Raw genomic sequence first — 18,719 nt, 5'->3', positions numbered from 1 at the left:
GTGTACAGAAAAAGGGCAAGGAAGGAGAATGGTTGCCCGTCAATTACTTTTGACTCTTAACTAGGCACTATAACTTTCGATTTCTAATCAGAAGAATCTTACCCTAAGTTTCTGTGACCTATCATTCCATACAAAATGGTCATAAAAATAAATGAATAAGTAATACATTGAACCCACTATGTGAAAGTTGTAGAAAAAATGGAGTCACGATGGGGGGAATTTTCAAAATACGATTCTGAATTTAAATTCAGAATAGGCTACCCAATTTCCTTCCTTCAAATCAGAATTTTTCCGAATACTGAAATGTTTTCAGGAGTCGTTCAATTTTCTTCTTTTTTTTAGATATCGACCGCAACATCAGCTTTTCCTAATGAATAGGCAATTATAAGTCCTTTAATTACCCAAAGATTTCCTTGTCGATCACCAAGGTAAGCAAAGAAGTTGTCATAGGTTGTTGCAACATCTTTGAAATCAGCTGGTTCTCTTAGAATTCTAACCGGTGGCCCTGCCACACGAAGTCCAAAATCAATTATACTTTCACGATTTCTATCACCATTGTATGTTATGACTTCATCTCCTTTAAACCTAAAAATCAAAAGGAGTTAAGAAACAGAACCAATAAGAAATCGGAATTTTACCCTTTTCCGTAAGCATGATCAGTTAATTGGAAACGACTAATAAAGTTAGTTCTGCCTGGTCCATAGGCAATATTGCCATTTTTACTAAAGTAATGTATTCTCCTGTAGTTGGCAACTGTCCCAAAAATTATGGTATCTAATTTGAAAATATGACACTGGCTCTTAGTCACTTATTGAAAAATATGGATTCTCAGAAACCAGGAGAGACCAACTCCCCCCCCCCCCGTTTTACACTTGAAAAATTCATAGCATTAAAATACAGAAACAGTACTTCACAAGAAATATGGTATCTTTTATGATCTATTTTGCTAAATTTAAATAAAGAAACAGCGTACGGGCACTAAAGTTAACTTGTATGACAAATATTATCTTTTCAAACCAAAGTTTTGATCAATAAATGGGGCATATAGCATTGCTCAGGTTCAAACAAAGGAAGGAAGAGCTCCCAAATAGGAATGTTTATACAATTTGCCACATGATTTTGGCAACTGTTCGAATCATCCCTCCACCACATCTCCCTAAAAACAGCGCAAGCCACCAGTGATTCCACCGACGGCAACTTATCAGCAGGATATGGCTATGATAGTGAAGATAATTGCAAGGGATATAGAAGCTGAACTTCGTTCAGCTTCTATATCCCTGGAAGAGTGATCAAATACAAACAATCCTGATCGTATCCCTTGTATCACAGTGCAGGATTAAGACCATTACCAAACAGTAAGTAATCTGGAAAAGGAAATAAATCAGCTCAATCGTTCCAGCTTGTCCAGATGATAAAACAGCGCCTGGTTAACCTTTACAAAATCAGCTTCAGTACTTTTCTAAGTTCACTGACGTCAGTTCCTTTGGATGTGATGCTGCTGAAATGAATAGATAAAGAATTCAATAAATTCTTAACAATCCTGTTAGAGATATTCCAAAAGACATGTTACACGCCCTTTGAATTCAATTGGCGATAGACTGCACGATTTTTTTTTTCAAAATATCAATGTTGCTAGAGCCCAGTATCTAGGTTTAAAATCATATTTGATGCCAGGGGTAGATCCAGAGGGCACAGGGACACGTGCCACCCAGAAAATCAGCAGTTGCTTCAATAATAGGGGAAGGGGGACCAGAGGGCGCAGGGGCACGTGTCACCCAGAAAATCAGCAGTTGCATTAATAATAGGGGAAGGGGGACGAAAAATACCAATAGGGAGCCCAAAAGTTGGTTTCCCACCCCCAAACTAAATTCTGTTTCTCCCCTGGTGAATGCCATTAGTGTTGACCATTTTCCGACGGTGAGGTTGTTTTCACTTGGTAGACGAAGAGGTCAAAGTTCTTAACAACTTTCTCTGGAAGAGCCTGTTAATTACACACATGATTCTAAAATGATATCAGCAGTTAATTTCCTTCGAAAAATTAGCAAATTAAGGCTTGACTCTATTTTACTTGATCATTTTAAAAATCTTTTTAACAAAAAATATTTCAGAGAAAAGTAAAGAGCTAGGCTATATTAAACTAAAAATGAGCAGAAATAAAGCCAAATAATTTTCCAAGCGTAATACTACCACAGAACACCATCAACAAATGAATGAAACCCAAAACGAATAAAAATTACGATAGATAATTGAGTCAGATCAAAACGAGCAGAAACTAAGATGAGTAGACCTGACACACACCCTTCCCCCATAATTCCTTCTGAAGACCAGAACATAATTTGCGTTTTACTGAAAACAACCCTTATTTCAAGCTGAATGTTTCTATCTCTCATAATATCGAAAAAATAAATAATAATAAAAAAAACACCGTCATAACCAAGTTTAGTGAAGAAAAAAACAACAACAAACAGATATGGATTGACAGATTAATATACATATACTGATATTTGTTCCATTTTTTCAGTACAGTGCAAATTATGTTTTACCCTACTCATCTTAGTCAGTCCTACTCATCCTAGTTTCTGCTCATTTTGTGGTTGATTCAATTATTTCTAGTAATTTCTATTCGTTTTGGGTTTCATTTATTTATTGACAGCGTTTTGTGGTAGTTTTAAACTTGGAAAATCATTTGACTTTCTTTGTGCTCATTTTTGGTTTAATGTAGCTCTTTACTTTTTTTACAGTGAAAGAGACTAGTACTAGGCAGTACTAGTGGTAGCAGTAGTAATAGTAGTAGCACAGAATTAGTAAGAGTAGTAGTACTAGGATGCAAATATTGCTTTTTGGCTAATTCAACACCCCCAACTACAAGCCCTGTAAGTTTCAACTTCACATACCAAGCCATTCCTAAGATATTACTGATACGCTCTTTGACAACTTGCATGCAGATGGCGTGTTCTGATTCAGTACAACTTTCCCCCTAAATATTCCCTGAAAATTTCACCTTCACGCCCTTAGCCATAGCTGTAATAGAAGTCACAGTAGTAGTAGTAGGAGTACTAGTAGTACTAGCAGTAGGACTAGTAGTAGTATTAACAGCAATAGCATAGTACTGATAGCAGCAGTAGTGTTAACACGTTACCTTTTGGTCAGTTGAAGAACTCCCTCATCATGCCCTGGAAGTTTCAACTTATACAATTAGCCGTTTTTGTGATATTGCCGATATGCCCTTTTGATAACCTGTGTGTTCATAGTGTTTTAGTTTAGTTCAACTTCCCCCTTAACACTTCCTGAAACTTATATCTTATTACTCTTATCGTAAGTAGTAATTGCGATAGAATTAGCCGTAGTAGTAGTAGCAGCAGCAACGGTAGTAGTATGGGCAGCAGCATGCACATATTGCCTTTTGGTCAATTGATCTTCCCATTGGAGCATTCCCTGAACATCTAAACCTAATGCCCTAATCAATTCCTGAGATACACTCTTTTGACAAACTACATGTACAGAGTGTGTTTGAATTTAGTTCAAATTTTCCAGCAATATTCTCTGAAATTTTCACCTTTATACCCTTAGCCTTAATAGTAATAGCATTATAATAGTAGTGGTAGTAATTGGAGCGGTAGTAGTATTGTATTAGTAGCAGTATCAGTAGTGACAGTAGTAGAAGCAGCATTAATAGCAATAGTAGAATGCACATTTTGACTTTTGTTCAGTTAAAAATCCGCCTCGTCATGCCTGGAAGTTTCAGCTTGATATGGTAAGCCGTCCCAAAGATATTGCTGAGACGCCCTTTTAAAAATCTGTATGTACAAATATTTTTTTGGTTTAATTCAACTTTCTCCTAAACATTACCTCAAGTTTTTGCTTCAATACCCTCCAGCCTTGGTAGTACTCGCTACAGAAGCAGAAGTTGTAGTGATGGTATTAGTAGCAGTTGTAGTAGTATTAGCGTGCAAATACTGCCAAAACATGTCCCCTGTATGTCTTAACCGCAGTATGAAGCACGCAATCATGATACAGGTAAAAGCAATGCAGACATGGAGTTTGACAATAATTTTGTACACATAAAACTTATTTTAGAAGTTCTCTAATTCCACGTTGATCTTACATAGAACTACTTAAAATAATAATAAAGCATATGCAAACGTGACTTGAGAATATAAAATAGATTACCGGCGAGGTGTAATTACATGTGCTGCTCCGCAACTTTGACTCAAGAGTCACAGTTGCTGTAACGCTACTCGGGGCCTTGGCACGGGGGGTCTAGTTTCATCAAATATCAAGCAAATCAACATAGTTAAGTGAAGTTTGAATATAAATGTCTATATTAACCGTTTATTTTGTATGGACTACGTGACTCTTTAAAAACAAATGCGTCAACACAGGGTGTTATCGCCTCTGAAAATGGGAAGTTCAATATATAGGTTTTCAATAATTCGAAAGGGATTGGCTATCTCAGGATTTTCAGTCAATAGCAACTTGACCTCTTTTGGTCAAAATTGTAGTTTTATCCCACAAAATGGCAGAACGAGTCGTTTTGCTGTAGCACGATGTTTTTGGCTACTTAAAAAGGGAAGCTGGTGTTTACCCCCCCCCCCTCCCTCCGGAAAATAACCCCACCCGCAAAATTGAGCAACCATAAAGAAAGTACAAAATAGGTACCTCTTTTATTTTTGTACAATGCCAAAAATGTTTTTAGTTAGAAAACTTGTTCTTAAAAAAAACAAAAACAAAAGCAAAAAAAAAAAACAGGCCCCTTAAAGTAGTTAGGTCTTCTATTTCAGCATAATACCCAATATTTTTTTTTAGGTAGACTACATGTTCTAAATATTAAATTCTAAATATTGTTCTCTTATATTAAAAAAAAACATGCCCCTTAAAGTGGAGAGTTCTTTTTATTTCGGCATAATACCCTGTATTTTCTTTTAGTTGCACTAAATTTTCTTTAATCTTTTGGATCCAAACTTGATGTAGCAGCTTAAAAAATAAAAAAAAATATTTATACATAAAAACCCTCACGGCTCTTTACTATGGGCAACGCATTAGGATTGCCTCTGAATTAAACAGGTGAGTAGAACTTTAATTTTCCTTCTAATGAACATCCGCAATTATCCAGGGGGAGAATGAGAAAATTATCCGACGGGAATTTTCCGGGGGAGGGGGTATTCTCCGCGAGAGAAATTTTCCGCGCGGTATTTTCCAGAGGGAAATTTTCTGCGAGGGGTAAACACCTAGACCCCTTAAAAAGGGCGTTTTAATACGTAAAAAGCGAACACGCGTACTCCAAAATAGGTTTATCGAAGAAAAAATCGAATTGATAAAGTATGCGACGTTTAAAATATTAGTACCAGGGGACCAAGCTTCGCTCGCTTGAAAGAAAAATAGTTTTTTAAGAACTTTAATTTCATTTTAATTTATTCAGCCATAATTTTTTGCATATTTATGCTGACAAATTATTCTATACTATCGACAAACAAATTAAATTGTAATGTGTTTTTTTTATAACATTTAGCGTAGACACCAGTGCTTTCATTTCAACTATATTTTAGAGTAGACTACTTTATTTTGAATGTTTCTCCTCTAATATTTTTAGACCTACTGTAGTACTTTATTTCTACTTTAAGTTTGGATTTTCCACTTTTTTCCTTACCAAGCCTATAGATTTTTGTTACGGAGAAAGGAATTGTGGGTACAGCGGTGGAATTTCGGCAAAAGTGATTGATAAACGTTCTTGTTTTTGTCGGACTTGGATAGACCCGCGAAATTTGAAACAAAATAACCATGGGGAAGAACTGAAGGTTTGATTTTTGGAACTTGGTTGCATCCATCAAGACATGATGGTTACATTCGGCATTTTCTGGAAAACTGGGAGGCAGGTAGCTAGTTAAAATCGAATAATTAAAAATATCAAAATGCAGGCGCTGTCCTTAAATCAAGCTGTAAGTGATCATTTTTGCTACTATAGGCCTATTCTGCTTCAAATTAACAACTCAATATAAAATAATGTCAAAACAAAAATAATGCGTGAAAAAACTACCGGTTCGATGTCATTCATGCTAATCCTTCGTACCAATTCAAATAAAACGAGGGTTTGGCAAAAGTAGTAATAGAGAAGGAAAAAATAATGGCAAATAAAAACAAATAAATAAAATATATTCATATGGTCCAGAATCTAAGATCAGGACCCGGAATCTATAAATCAAAACCGAAATTAACTAATCGATAAATATAAAGCATTGTTTTAAACGTCTAAAGAAGATATTTTTGTATACGTAAAAGGTCGTGAGTTGCAAAATAAATCGTCTTGAACAGATGCTATTAAAAGTCAGCGTAATAAGTCTTTACTTGTAACTTGGGAAAAAGTCAGAAAATGGGGAAACTCTTAGGTATTTTGGTTTGAAAATAGGAATTTATAGGGATTTTCCACAGCCTTTTAGTGATTGAAAAAATTTGAAGTGGAAACACAGGTAATATAGCGTAAGAATCAATTTTGTTAGCATTGATCCACTTTTTAGTGCAAACTCACTGACACAGGATGAGTCTACGGATGCCGGAAGTCGAATCAATGAGCTTGCTAAAATTTCCTACCAATTTTGGAAGGGTGGTGATTCATTTGACAAATGATCTGAAGCTGACTTTGTCCGGGTCTTGAACACATAACTCCGTAGCTACATCTCCAAAAGTGGCCCATTTTCCAAAGCATTGTACTTTGAGACTGCAAAAGCTGTCGAATTGGCAGCTTGTTGGCGGGCTGGTTTTTTTTTGCCAAGTTGGTGCTTACGGGAGCGGCTGTAAAAATCTCAACAATATGTGTTACTGTAGCCTCCTGCCACAGACTTTGTTTAGGTTATGGACTAGTACAGACCCACCGTAGAAACCAAGTCAAGCATGAAACAGCGAATAAAATTCTAATGGTCCATCAGTCACTCAATAGTAAAAAAATAAAGCATCACCATGCATCTTCACAATGCCTGGAAATCGACGTGAAAGACGGGAAGGAATGTTCACGCTGCCATCATGTCTTTCTATCAATAGTTCACTGTCACGTGATAGTGGAGATGGTCTGACGGAAGATGATCTGCCAGACATAGCGTTTGTTTTTCCCCCGTGTAAACGAAGTAGGAAATACATAAATAAAATGATGCAAAAATAATATTTTTTCTTATCAATCTGTCAGAGAAGAGAGAATATTTTCTTTTAAATTCATGAGTGTTTGAAACCTACCACTTTTGCGGAAACTTACCAAAGTTACCGGTAACTTATTCGGTAAGAGTAAGTTTCGAAACTTACCGGTAAATCTTGCACACTATTGGGGATTCACTTATTTATTGATGTACCTTCTGTTCGTTTCAAGCCAGAATTACAATGTTACTTTACTTCTGTTTGACTTGGTTTTCATCTAGCTCTTTACTTTTCTTTGAAAAACTTCCTTTTTGGAAAATGTTTTATCAAATAATTCCTGTTCGTTTTGAACTAAACTACTTTTATAATTGGTTTATGTCAGGAATATGTTTACAGTATTCTCGTTATTATGCTTAAGAACTAATATGTTGGGATTTAATCTAAAGTTTTGGACAATATTTGAAGATTTAGTCAAAATTTTTTATCATGAGTAGTTTTGTGCTATAATATTTGAGTAATAATTTTACAGTACAATTGAATTATGCTGGATGAGATTATGACAATTGTTCATTTAAATTCAAAATCGCGCAAAACTTATGAACTTTTCAAGCTGGTTTAGGGGAGATTGGGGTAATGGCGTTCACCTAAGGTAAAATGAGAATAAAAATGAAAATAAAAAGAAAATTAAACCTTATCCCGTTAAATCACTAACATAGTATATTTTGCCTATTGCATACTTATATTGAGCCTTAATCAAGATTATATATAGGCATTAAGCATTGTTTTGCAAAATCAGCTTCGACCGGTATTACCCCCTAGGGAGTAATGGCAGTCGGTATTGCCATGTTCTACTAAAGAGCTGTAAATTAAAAGAATGTGGGAAATTTTAATGACATAAACACGTTAAACTGAAATCATTATATTTATATTGTTACATAATTCCGTATTTAGGAAATTACAAAAATGTAATTGAAAGTAATTAGAAATCAATTATTTGAAAAACAAAAAACAAAAACATCTTTCCATACTAAAAAAGGCTACAAAAATTCAAGCACCAAAAAAAATATTCACATAGCTTATGAGCTTGCAGAACTTAAGTCAATTTTACTTTCTTGAGCACATGTCACATAAATACTCCTCAGGAGTGTCCCATCCAGAACATTCTTGATGTGCCCATAATGCACAAAAAGTGCACTGATACCACATTTCTCCATCTTTCCCGGTATCTTCGCAATAGAGACAGGTTTCTTTGCCGATCTAGGTCAAACATAGCTCACTTTTTGATTCGTCTTCACAAATGTTTTCCTCATCAATTGAGGTGTCGGAGTCAGATTCAAAAAGTTTCCTGCTCATTTTCTTTTGCTCCAATTTTTGTGTTTTTCTTTCTGGAACAGCAGGCTTTTTCTTTTCTCCATTAAATTCTTTTTTTACTCGCTTAGTTCTTTGGTTCTTTTCTTCTTTCCTTTTTAGTTTTTCCTTGATCTTGGTTTCTTTTTCTTCTCGCTTTATTTTGTTTCTTGAAGCAGGATTTTCATCGGTGTTGAAGTCAAGATCTGAGAATGTTGCCTTTGTCTCACTTCTTTTCTTGGCTCTCAGCCTAATTACTGCATCCAGGTAGAGGAGAAATCTCTTCTCCTCTGCAGGTAGAGGAGAAATAGACACATTAATTTGTGTTTTAGCCTGAATCTGAACTTTATCAAGTATGACAGAGGATTCTAAGTTGTGTTCAATCGTGACTTCGTACCCGTCTACTTCTGCAATGACTTCATTTGCAGTAGCTTTCAAGGAAACGTCCACACAAAGAGGCGTTAAGTCTTGATTCTTCTGGAGGATATCCTCTGCCAAAAAATCCTCATCTGTGAAAACTCCTCCTAGATTAAGAGGATGGATCCCAGTATTTTTGAACCCACTTGGTGCCTTGCAATCGTAGCAACTGGTGAATACGCCTTATTGAACATCTCTGCTACATCGTAAGGGGTTATTTTTACTAAATTCCGGATTTTCATGAACAAATCACATTCCCTTTTGTAAGCAGCCTCCGAGAGCGAGTAAAATATTACATCCAGAGGCTGAAGCCTATGTAATGTATGGGGCGGTAGTAACACCATAACAAACCCTTTCTCCCTACAAAAATCATGTGCTTCAGCTGAGCAATGAGTGTAATGGTTGTCCAAAATAAGAAGCATTTTGTTGTCATTGCTAGCATGAGTAAACTGAGGAAAGTGTTTTAACCAAAAAACGAACAGTTCTTCATTGATCCAGCCTGTCTTAGAGCATGAGTAAACTGATCCAGGTGGTCTATTTTTTTCTAAGAGTGGGGACATACGAGCTCGAGGAAATACGAACATTGGTGGAGCACAAAGCCCTCCCGAACTCATTGCACACACAACTGTAATGTTTTTCCCCTTTCTCAACTTGTTACAGAACCCACACGCTTTTGGCCCCGTTCTACCAGTATTAGACCAGGGTCCTGCACAGTAGTGATCCCTGTTTGATTTACGTTATAATAATTGGTATCTTTAAACTTGTATTTATTCATAGCCTGTTCTAAATTTTGGAAAAAAACGATTTACTTCCTCTTTGTTAAACCCAATGGCTCTTCCAATGCTTGTGCCTTCAGGCTTGCGCACACTAATTTTGTTTCTTTATCAAATCTATGGCTTAATATCTTTCTTTCTGCAAATTCAAATGCAATTTTTCTTAATTTCAGTACAGTGATGCTGTAGAAAATCTTCGATAAAGTTTTTACATGGTCAGCTAGGGCTGCTGCGTGAACAGAAGGGAAGACACACTTCCTGTCTAAGCTTGGATCAGAATCAATCCCACTCTTTATTCGTTCTTGCAACGTGCTGAACGGTATTTTGAATCTATCAGCAGCCTTTCGAGTCGATAATCCTCTAGAAATGGCTGTCTTTGCTTTCTTTAAGTCCTCTGCAGTCCATGTAGCTTTATCTGTTTTCCTTATGTATTTTCTGGGCATCTGAAACATAGAAAAAAAATGAGTACTAATGGGGTAATGCCGGTTGTGACTGTCATTACCCCTAGTGCGGTGACCACCATTACCCCAACCGCATGGTTATTATTTAACGGCTAAAAATCAGGATACCAGTGGTTAAACCTTAATAAATTGCTATATGATACAACAATATGACTTACCTTGTTATTGCGAGATAAGTCTCGTTCCGTGAAAACAGAAAGAGCTGATAGTGGATTAAACTACAGTCTGTCTTATAAGGTGAAACGTCAAAACAATTTTTTTTTTACACAACAGACAAACTAAGACTGGCAAGATGCCGATCGCTCTAGTAGCATTTCCATAAACTGTCTTGAGATGGCAGCACCATTCGATATGAATCTGCGTTATCCACTTTACGAGAAATCATAGTGACCGCCATTACCCACTGACCACCAGTACCCCAGTCTCCCCTAAGACATAAATTTAAGACTCTTTTTTTGTGTCTCAAATATTTTGTCTCTGGAACTTTTAGTCTGTCAAGTAGCTGGGCTGAACAAGATTATTATGGGTTGTAGCTGATTGGGAGAAAAAAAAACTTTGATTCAATTTTTGAGTGAAAGTAATTTCAAGTTTGGTCTCCATGTAAGGGTCTCTTTGACCCTGTAGCTTACGTATTTAAGTTTTAACCTTGAAAGAAAAAATCCTCGATCTGTTTCGGACGAACCAGTATTTAGGGCACTAAAATTTTTCGCACTTATTCCTTTCCCTAAACCTAACATATCTTTGTCTTCCCCAAACACTCCGCGAAACTTTCAACTCGGTCCTCCCTGTCGTTCCCGGGATGTTACATGTACACTTTTTTGATAGCATTCGTGAAATATACTGTCTTTTGATTAACCTTACCTTTTCACCATGAATAGGTTCAAAGTACCACTGGGGCTAATAATGTAATATTTTTTGTGGATCGGACACATTTTTGTTGCCCCCCTTATCTCTACGCTTTTGACTTACTCCTGTCGCTCCCTTCAAGTCAAATTTCGAAGCCTTCTTCCTCTAGAAGTATTATAAAATTTTAACTCGATTTTTCACGCTATTCACGAGATAATACGGATACAATATTTTGATAGCCTAGTACCACATATTGTCTTCTTATTTACCTTGCTACTTAGATGTGAATAGATTTTAATTTCCCTAAAAGAATATAGTGTAAAAAGGGTTAGCTGGGTCGGAGACATAAGTCCCTTTGCCTCTCCTTCGTTTATACTGCCCGACAGTTTCCGCTCAATCTCCCGAGATATTTAAGATAAGCCATTTTAATAGTATGGGTACAAGGTGATTTTTTTTTAGTTCCACACCTCCAGATCGTGGTTCAACGCCCGTCTGCCACCCAACAGACTGTCTAAAAGTTTCAATATGACGCCCCTGGCTGTTCCATGCAGTTACGCCATTTTGATAGCCTGGCAACACATTTTTATTTATTTATCTGGTCACTTAACTGTCAATAGATATTGGTCCAATAGAAGTTTATAGTGCGAAAGTGTTTCGGTATAACAATGTTAAAAATTATCTAGCCCCTTTCCACTTCTCCTAACAACACTGTTGGAGTCCACTTGCCTAGCCATCCCCTTCATCTTGCCAACAGTACCTGAATGTTTCAACTTTATCCCCCGATCCATTCTCAAGTTATTACAAATATGCTATTTCGATGACTTGGATACGTATAATGTCTTTCGATCTACTTTGTCCGTTAGTAAAAAAATATTGTATGTCTACTTTAATTCGTTTCATCGGAAACCAATAGCCGTCTAAAGTCTTGTAAGTACTCATATTGTTTATTGATGTTTTAATGAGTAGTAATTTTTATTTGTACCATGTATTGGCTAGCCTAGTTTCCATAATATATTCTGATGTTTCAATAATCAATAAAACCTCTCTGGTGTTATAAACTTGAAATTGACAATCAAGACCTGGTTCTCGGACGTGGAGTTGGCTTGTGAGGCAGAACCCATCAACCTGACTATAAATTTCTCCTCGGAAAATTTGGTCATAATTGTTTATTAAAACCTGACAATGACTTTTTCAAAGGCTCTTTCAGCTGTTAAAAAAAAAAAAATAATAATACTATCCGTGTGTTTGTCATTTAATGTATTTCTCGATATAGTAGAATATAATACATTAATTCACCACAATAGCTTTAAGCCAACATGATAAGTGTATATTTAAAAAAGAAAAATAAATATTAAAGGAGAGAGCTACAAAATTAGCAACAACAAAAATAAGAAGTGTTAGTTCGTTTTTTTGGTAACTAGGTGTCGAGCATGTAACATACTAGTGAAAAACAAGTTTACGTGTCCATGGGTAAACAATAAGATGCTGTATATCGTTCGTTTTTTCAAGTGTGTCCGAGGTGTCCTACATATTTTTCAAAATAAGAAAAAAACATGGACAATGCCCAGAGAAAAATTTGACAACCTTTTTCTTTTGTTTAAGGCACTTTCAAACTTTTAGGGATCTCTGTACTTGTATGGAATCGGATAAACACGCACTGAAATACCGCATAGAAATCTCAAAGCTGCTATTGATAAAAAATTTCCACTGACTAGTGAGATATAAACAAAAGCTTTCTCACTCCGGGAACTACGTTTAAACTTTTTTTTGGGGGGGGGGGGGGTTAGGGGACTAAAAGGTAGCTAGATTAGGTTACGTGTTTAATATATGCTATGCTTTACGCCCCCCCCCCCTAATGTACAAATATATAGCCTAAATTTGTTTCTAAACTATTATATTTTTATCCTATTTTTTCTTCATTAGCATTAACCAAACTTCACATCTCGCTTGTTTAAAAGATTCCATACAAGCACCGGGATCTCTGTGATTGAAAATAAAAAAAAAAACTAAAAAAGTTTTTTTTTCCAAACGTAAAAGCTATGGATCTGAAGTAGTCTTGGTGAAAATTGAAGAATCTTTGAAGGTACTTAATAATTCATTAAGAAATTTGTTCATATAAAAACAGAAAGTCGATTGAATATATGTTGTATTGTTGTTTGTAAGCTCTTCGACATGTCAGTGATTTTATTTTCAAGTTTAGCGCAGATTTGTCTGATTAACACGATTTTTTGGATGGGGATAAACTATTATAAATAAAGACATGCATCCAAAGAGTAGAATCGCCCATTACAATAAATGAAATCGTCTGCTCTTAGCACAGAAATCCATCTGAAAATTATGTGGTGAAATGCTGCGTCGTGGACATTCTGGACGGTGCATTCCCTTGTAAAATTTACGAAGGTTTTTACTGCCTTACTGTGGGGCTGGGTAGGGGCGAATCTCTAGAATTTTTTATTGGGCGGCAAGAGGGTCCAAATCCAGATAGTCAAGGGGCATAGGATATATAATAATTTTTCTCTTCACATTGGGGGCGTCTGCCCCTCTTGCCCCCCTCCCCCAACGACGCCCCTGTGGCTGGGAAAAAACTGTGCGGAATTTTGTCATATGACAAGCTGCAAATTTCTTAGAGCTCTTAATGATTTTCTTGACTTTAAAATAGTGAAATATGTTACCCTTATCAATTATATATTTTATCTTACGAAACGAGCTATAATTAAATATTGTTCTACAGTATATTTTTTCTCTGAAAAAAGACCTACTAACATTCTCTGATGCGAAAGAACGATCTAGATAGATCACGACTTTAGAAAAATTTGTTTACCCCTCCCCAGCCCCTTTAAATATTTCCCTAAATCATCTGCTGTGTGAAGTTAGGTGATCGGTACCAATTGCCCACCTGAAAATTGACAGTTGGTTCTGGGCTTTTCAATGGTGAGGTGAATTGTAACCATGTCATTGCTATTCTTAAATGTTCCAACCTGGGCTAATCAATTTTGTAGACAGTGAATTTGTATGCAAGATAATTCACGCGTCGGATTATTTTCACATTTTTTAGGGCAATTGTAGCTTCGGCGATGTTCACTTTCTGGTGTGAAAAAACAAGCTAGATTGGTCACAGTGGGAAAATTCGTCTGTAGCCTTAATTAAAAAAAACAAAACAAAAAAACATGTGAAAGACATCCAAATCATGCGGGTTTCTTTCCATTCTGTGTTTGTTTTTTTTTTCTTAGTGTTTACAAGCTTGATTAAAGCAATGGATTTTATGTAAGATGAGTGTCTGTCAGTGCTTCCATTCCACTAATTTGTGAATAAATTATCTATGTGCGAAAAAAGTGTAGAAATATAGTAGGACACAATCTGGAAGTAAGTATGTTATCGTGCTTACTATTTGAAGAGGAAGTAGAATAGCTGCAGCCAGGGCGGGATCATAAGCAAATATCCTCGTTTTTTAGGAACTTGTGGATTTCCCTTTCCCCGGCCTTTGAGACTGGAAAAACGGTACTGTCTCCTGGAAATTCCGCTGTAGCAAATTGAAGTACGGGATGACACACGAAGCAAGAGCTTCCTCTCCTTCAAAAAAGTGGCAGCCTAGTGAAATTGGCTTCAAGAGTTTCAGACAAGCTGTTAATTGATCCAGTTTCAGATCATCAAAAAGAACTTTTCTGATATACTGAATACCCTCGTTTATATCACATTTTCCATCGATTGACATAGACTGTAAAGGTTCCAATGACTCTTTCATGAAGCATATAGATCGGTAGATAGATCCCTAGCGAGTTTTGATAGGTAGTTCTGGGCTGATAGTTTCGCCAAGAACTGCAATCTGCATTTCGTTAAGGACAACTTGAGCCGTGATGAGACCTGACAAATGTGATGACCTTAAAGATATTATTGACACACTGGTCTAAGCTTTTTTCCTAATATCTCGGAAGAGTAGATTCCAAATGTGAGGGTTTCACCCAATTGTTTGAAGGTGGGGATATTTTTGCTTCAATAACGAGGTAGCAAGTTTATTTACACTAGGATTATCAAGGCAAATGGTATCAATCCAGATCATTACATTCCTGTCTCCAGTCATAGCAGGGCACCAAACTTTAGCAACTCGTTCCAGTTTATCAGCTACAAACTGCGCAGTGTGTCACTTGGTATAGTCACTAGAGGTGACACCGTGATTGGGTGATTTTTGAGAAAATTTCAGGGATTCGGGGAACCAATTCTGTTTTGGGAAGGCACAGACTTTCGGAGATATCTCCGAAAATTTGGGGATAGTGGAAACCCTGCTGGAAACATTAAAATTTGTTGTTGAATAGGTAATCGTTCGGAAAAACGCAGCGTTTTGCGCAATGCTAGACTTTTTCCTTGTTCGAACCCATGCGTTAAACTGTGCAATTTATTCGAAACCTCATGATTTTACCCATCATGTAATCTTACCTTTAAGAAAAAAAATTCAATAATTTTTACATTCATAAAATTCCATATACCAAAACTTCCTTTTTAGTACCTTAATTGCACAGCCTTTATAGAAGAAAAAATTAAGTAATAAAAACCTCAAAAAAGAAAACTTTTCTAGGCTACCTTGCACCGAGCAGAATAAATATTGGTAACAATAGCAGTTTAACAAATCAAAAATCAAATGTGTGTTTTTTTTAACCGATACTAATGAATACAATAAATAATGAAAAGTATTTGATAAACAGAAGCAGTGATGGACGGACAGACAGCATGGAAAACAACTAAAGACACTGAGACAGACTCGGCTAAGATCTTAAAATAAGATAAAAAGTCAAGACATTGGCAAAAGCCAGCACAAGTATCCATTTGAAAACCAAGATTCCAAAGAAAAGATTCAATTTGATTTTGTGGAAACCTCCTTATAAGGACGCTTCATCCAGAAATAATTAAGAATTAGTGGTTTGATGGGAAAGATTAATAATTGGTTACTAGTTGCTGCTGTGTCACCATCGCAATGCTAGATTAGAAAAGATTGGACGAAAATATTCTTTTATTAATAGGCCGTACTACCTGCATAATACCCGGATATATAATTCACTGATTGTTTATTCTATACTGAAATATATATTTGATTGCCAGTCAAAGAATTCGAGTCAAAGAAAACTCAAAACGAGCAGAAAGTAACATAATTTGGGCTCAAAACCCCTATGCCTTCCCAAGACCAGAACAAAATTTGCACTTCATTGCTAAAAAAAATATAAATGTTTTTACTTTTATAACTTTAAAAAATCAAGTAATGTTAACATTTTGATTACTAAATATCAGTATATGTATATTAAACTGACAAAGCATATTCATTTCTATTTTTTTTCAGTAAAGTGCAAATTTTGTTCTGGACTTGGGAACGCATAGGGGTTTTGAGCTCAACTTCTATTAATTTCTGCTCGTTTTGAGTTTGACTCGATTATTTATTGTAATTTCTGTTCGTCTTGTGTTTCATTTATTTATCGTTGCTGATTTGTGGTAGTTTCACGCTTGGTAGATTATTTGATTCTATTTTTGCCCATTTTTTGTTTAATGGAGCTCATTACTTTTCTTTGAAAAACTTATTTTGTGGAAAAAGCTTTTTTAATTAGTTTCTGCTCGTTTTATATTGACATAGTCTTTTCAGGGAAAAAGCAAAATTCTTTAAATCTTTTCGCTTTTTAAAGACTTTATAGTTTGGCCTACTATTTATATGCTGGAGAAAAATTTTCAGCAATTTTTAACAGCACACACCCTTTTAAAAATCTGGACACATATAGTAGTGTTAAATCCAATTTCATACCTTCTCTAGTTGACCTGAAATGGAAAACTTGATACCATTCGCAAAAAAAATCTGTTTACTTTCTTTGATATCTTGGATACACTTACACTATTTTAATTTGGTTAAATTTTAAGAGCAGAAATAGCCCCGAAAATTTGAACATAATACCCTAAGTCGTTATTGGGATACTGCTGAGATGCCTTATTGGGAATTAGCATTAACATAGTGCATTTTGATTTAATTTTTAGGCAACATTTAGTTTTTAAACATAATGAAAGGGCATCAGCCCTTTCTATTTTCAATAGAATGAGCCCTTTTCGAAGTTCGCACGACAACTCTATCCATACGAAGTGCGCTGGTCTAAACAACAACAAAATTATACATTATACCCACATTGATCTTTCATAGGCAGCGCGCCAGCGCTGCCTGAGTAAAGAACGATGTGGGCACAATGTGTTTTTTCTCCACCCGGGCACTTCGTATCGAAGGAGTTCTCGTAGAACTTCAAAAAGGGCTCATTCGATTGGAAATTAGAGTGGCTAGTGGCATTTTTAACAGTCGAAAGTGATTGGAGGGCAACTAACCCCCCCCCCCCATGCCCATTATTTCCCCAAACATCCAATCAAAATTATGAGATAGCCATTTTGTTCAGCGTAGTTGATTTCCAGATAGAAATTATATTTTTGAGAAGGATACTCCCCCACAGCCCTCAGGGCAAGGGTTGTAAGTTATACCCTGGGAGCATATAAGGTTTTATAGAAGTTGTTGTCGTAGAAACTTCAAAAAAGGCTCATTCGATTGGAAATTCAAAGGGCTAGTATCCTTTTTAATAGTCGAAAGTGATTGGAGGGCAACTAGCCCCCCCCCCACGCCCATCGCTCCCCAACACACATCCAATGAAAATTTTGTGATAGCAATTTTGTTCAAAGTAGTTGATTTACACATAGAAAATATATTTTTGAGGAGGACACTCCCTCAGAACCCTCAGGGCAAGGGGTTTAAGTTATGCCCTGGGGGCATATAAGGTTTTTATAGAAGGCGTTGTCGTAAAAACTTCAAAACAGGCTAAGTCAATTGGAAATTCAAAGGGCTAGTCCCCTTTTTAATAGTCGAGAGTGATTGGAGGGCAACTAGCCCCCCCCACGCCCATCCCTCCCCCAACCACATCCAATAAAAATTTTGAGATAGCCATTTTGTTCAGCGTAGTTGATTTCCAGATAGAAAATATGTTTTTGAGGAGGACAATCCCCCACAACTCTCTGGGCAAAGGTTTTAAGTTATGCCCTGGGGGCATATACGGTTTTTATAGAAGGCGTTGTCGTAGAAACTTCAAAAAAGGCTCATTCGATTGGAAATTCAAAGGGTTAGTGCCCTTTTTAATAGTCGAAAGCGATTGGATGGAAGCTAGCCCCCCCCACACTTATATTCTGCCCAACACCTATTCAATCACAATGTTGGTGTTTCCATTTTGTTCTACCTAGTTGTTTTCCAGATAGAAAATATGTTTTTGAGGACTGCACACTCTCGCGGCGCTTGAAGTTAGGGTTTTCATCTATAGCCTTGTGGCCCATGACGTTTTTATCGTAGGTATTGACGAAGAAACGTCAAAACAGGCTCATTCAATAGGAAATTCAAAGGGCTTGTACACTTTTTAAGAGTCGAAAGTGATTGGAGGGCACCTAGTCCCCCCCCCCCGCCCATCATACCCCCGAACACATCCAATCAAAACTTTGAGATAGCCATTTTGTTTAACGTAGTTTAAAGTTCTAGAAATTAGGTCTTTGAGGATGAAAACCTCCTCACAGCCCTCAGGACAAGGATTGTAAGTTATGCCCTGGGGGCATATAAAGTTTTTATAGAACGCGTTGTCGTAGAAACTTCAAAAAGAGCTCATTTGATAAGAAATTGAAATGGCTTGTGCCCTTTTTAATAGTGGAAAGTAATGGGAAGGCAACTAACAACAATTCCACTCCCACCATTTCCCCAAACGCATCCAAT

The 18,719-nt window shown here is 36.4% G+C and overlaps 1 protein-coding gene across 2 annotated transcripts in view; it reads right to left on the bottom strand.

Annotated features, from left to right (window-relative positions):
- Tmx3 (Thioredoxin-related transmembrane protein 3) overlaps window positions 1–18,719 on the bottom strand; it is a 234,963-nt gene that overhangs the window by 177,329 nt on the left and 38,915 nt on the right. For both annotated transcript variants that reach the window (XM_089100129.1, XM_089100130.1), the window contains exon 4: window positions 402–585. In XM_089100129.1, coding sequence (XP_088956255.1) covers window positions 402–585 — 184 coding nt within the window. The remainder of the gene's footprint in view (window positions 1–401; window positions 586–18,719) is intronic.

The sequence above is a fragment of the Artemia sp. Qi Xiang Cuo genome, chromosome 14, assembly GCF_049724085.1.
Source record: "Artemia sp. Qi Xiang Cuo chromosome 14, ASM4972408v1, whole genome shotgun sequence".
Lineage (NCBI taxonomy): Eukaryota > Metazoa > Arthropoda > Branchiopoda > Anostraca > Artemiidae > Artemia > Artemia sp. Qi Xiang Cuo.
The sequence above is the reverse complement of the archived record's forward strand: the minus strand, read 5'-3'. Positions and strand labels throughout refer to the sequence as shown.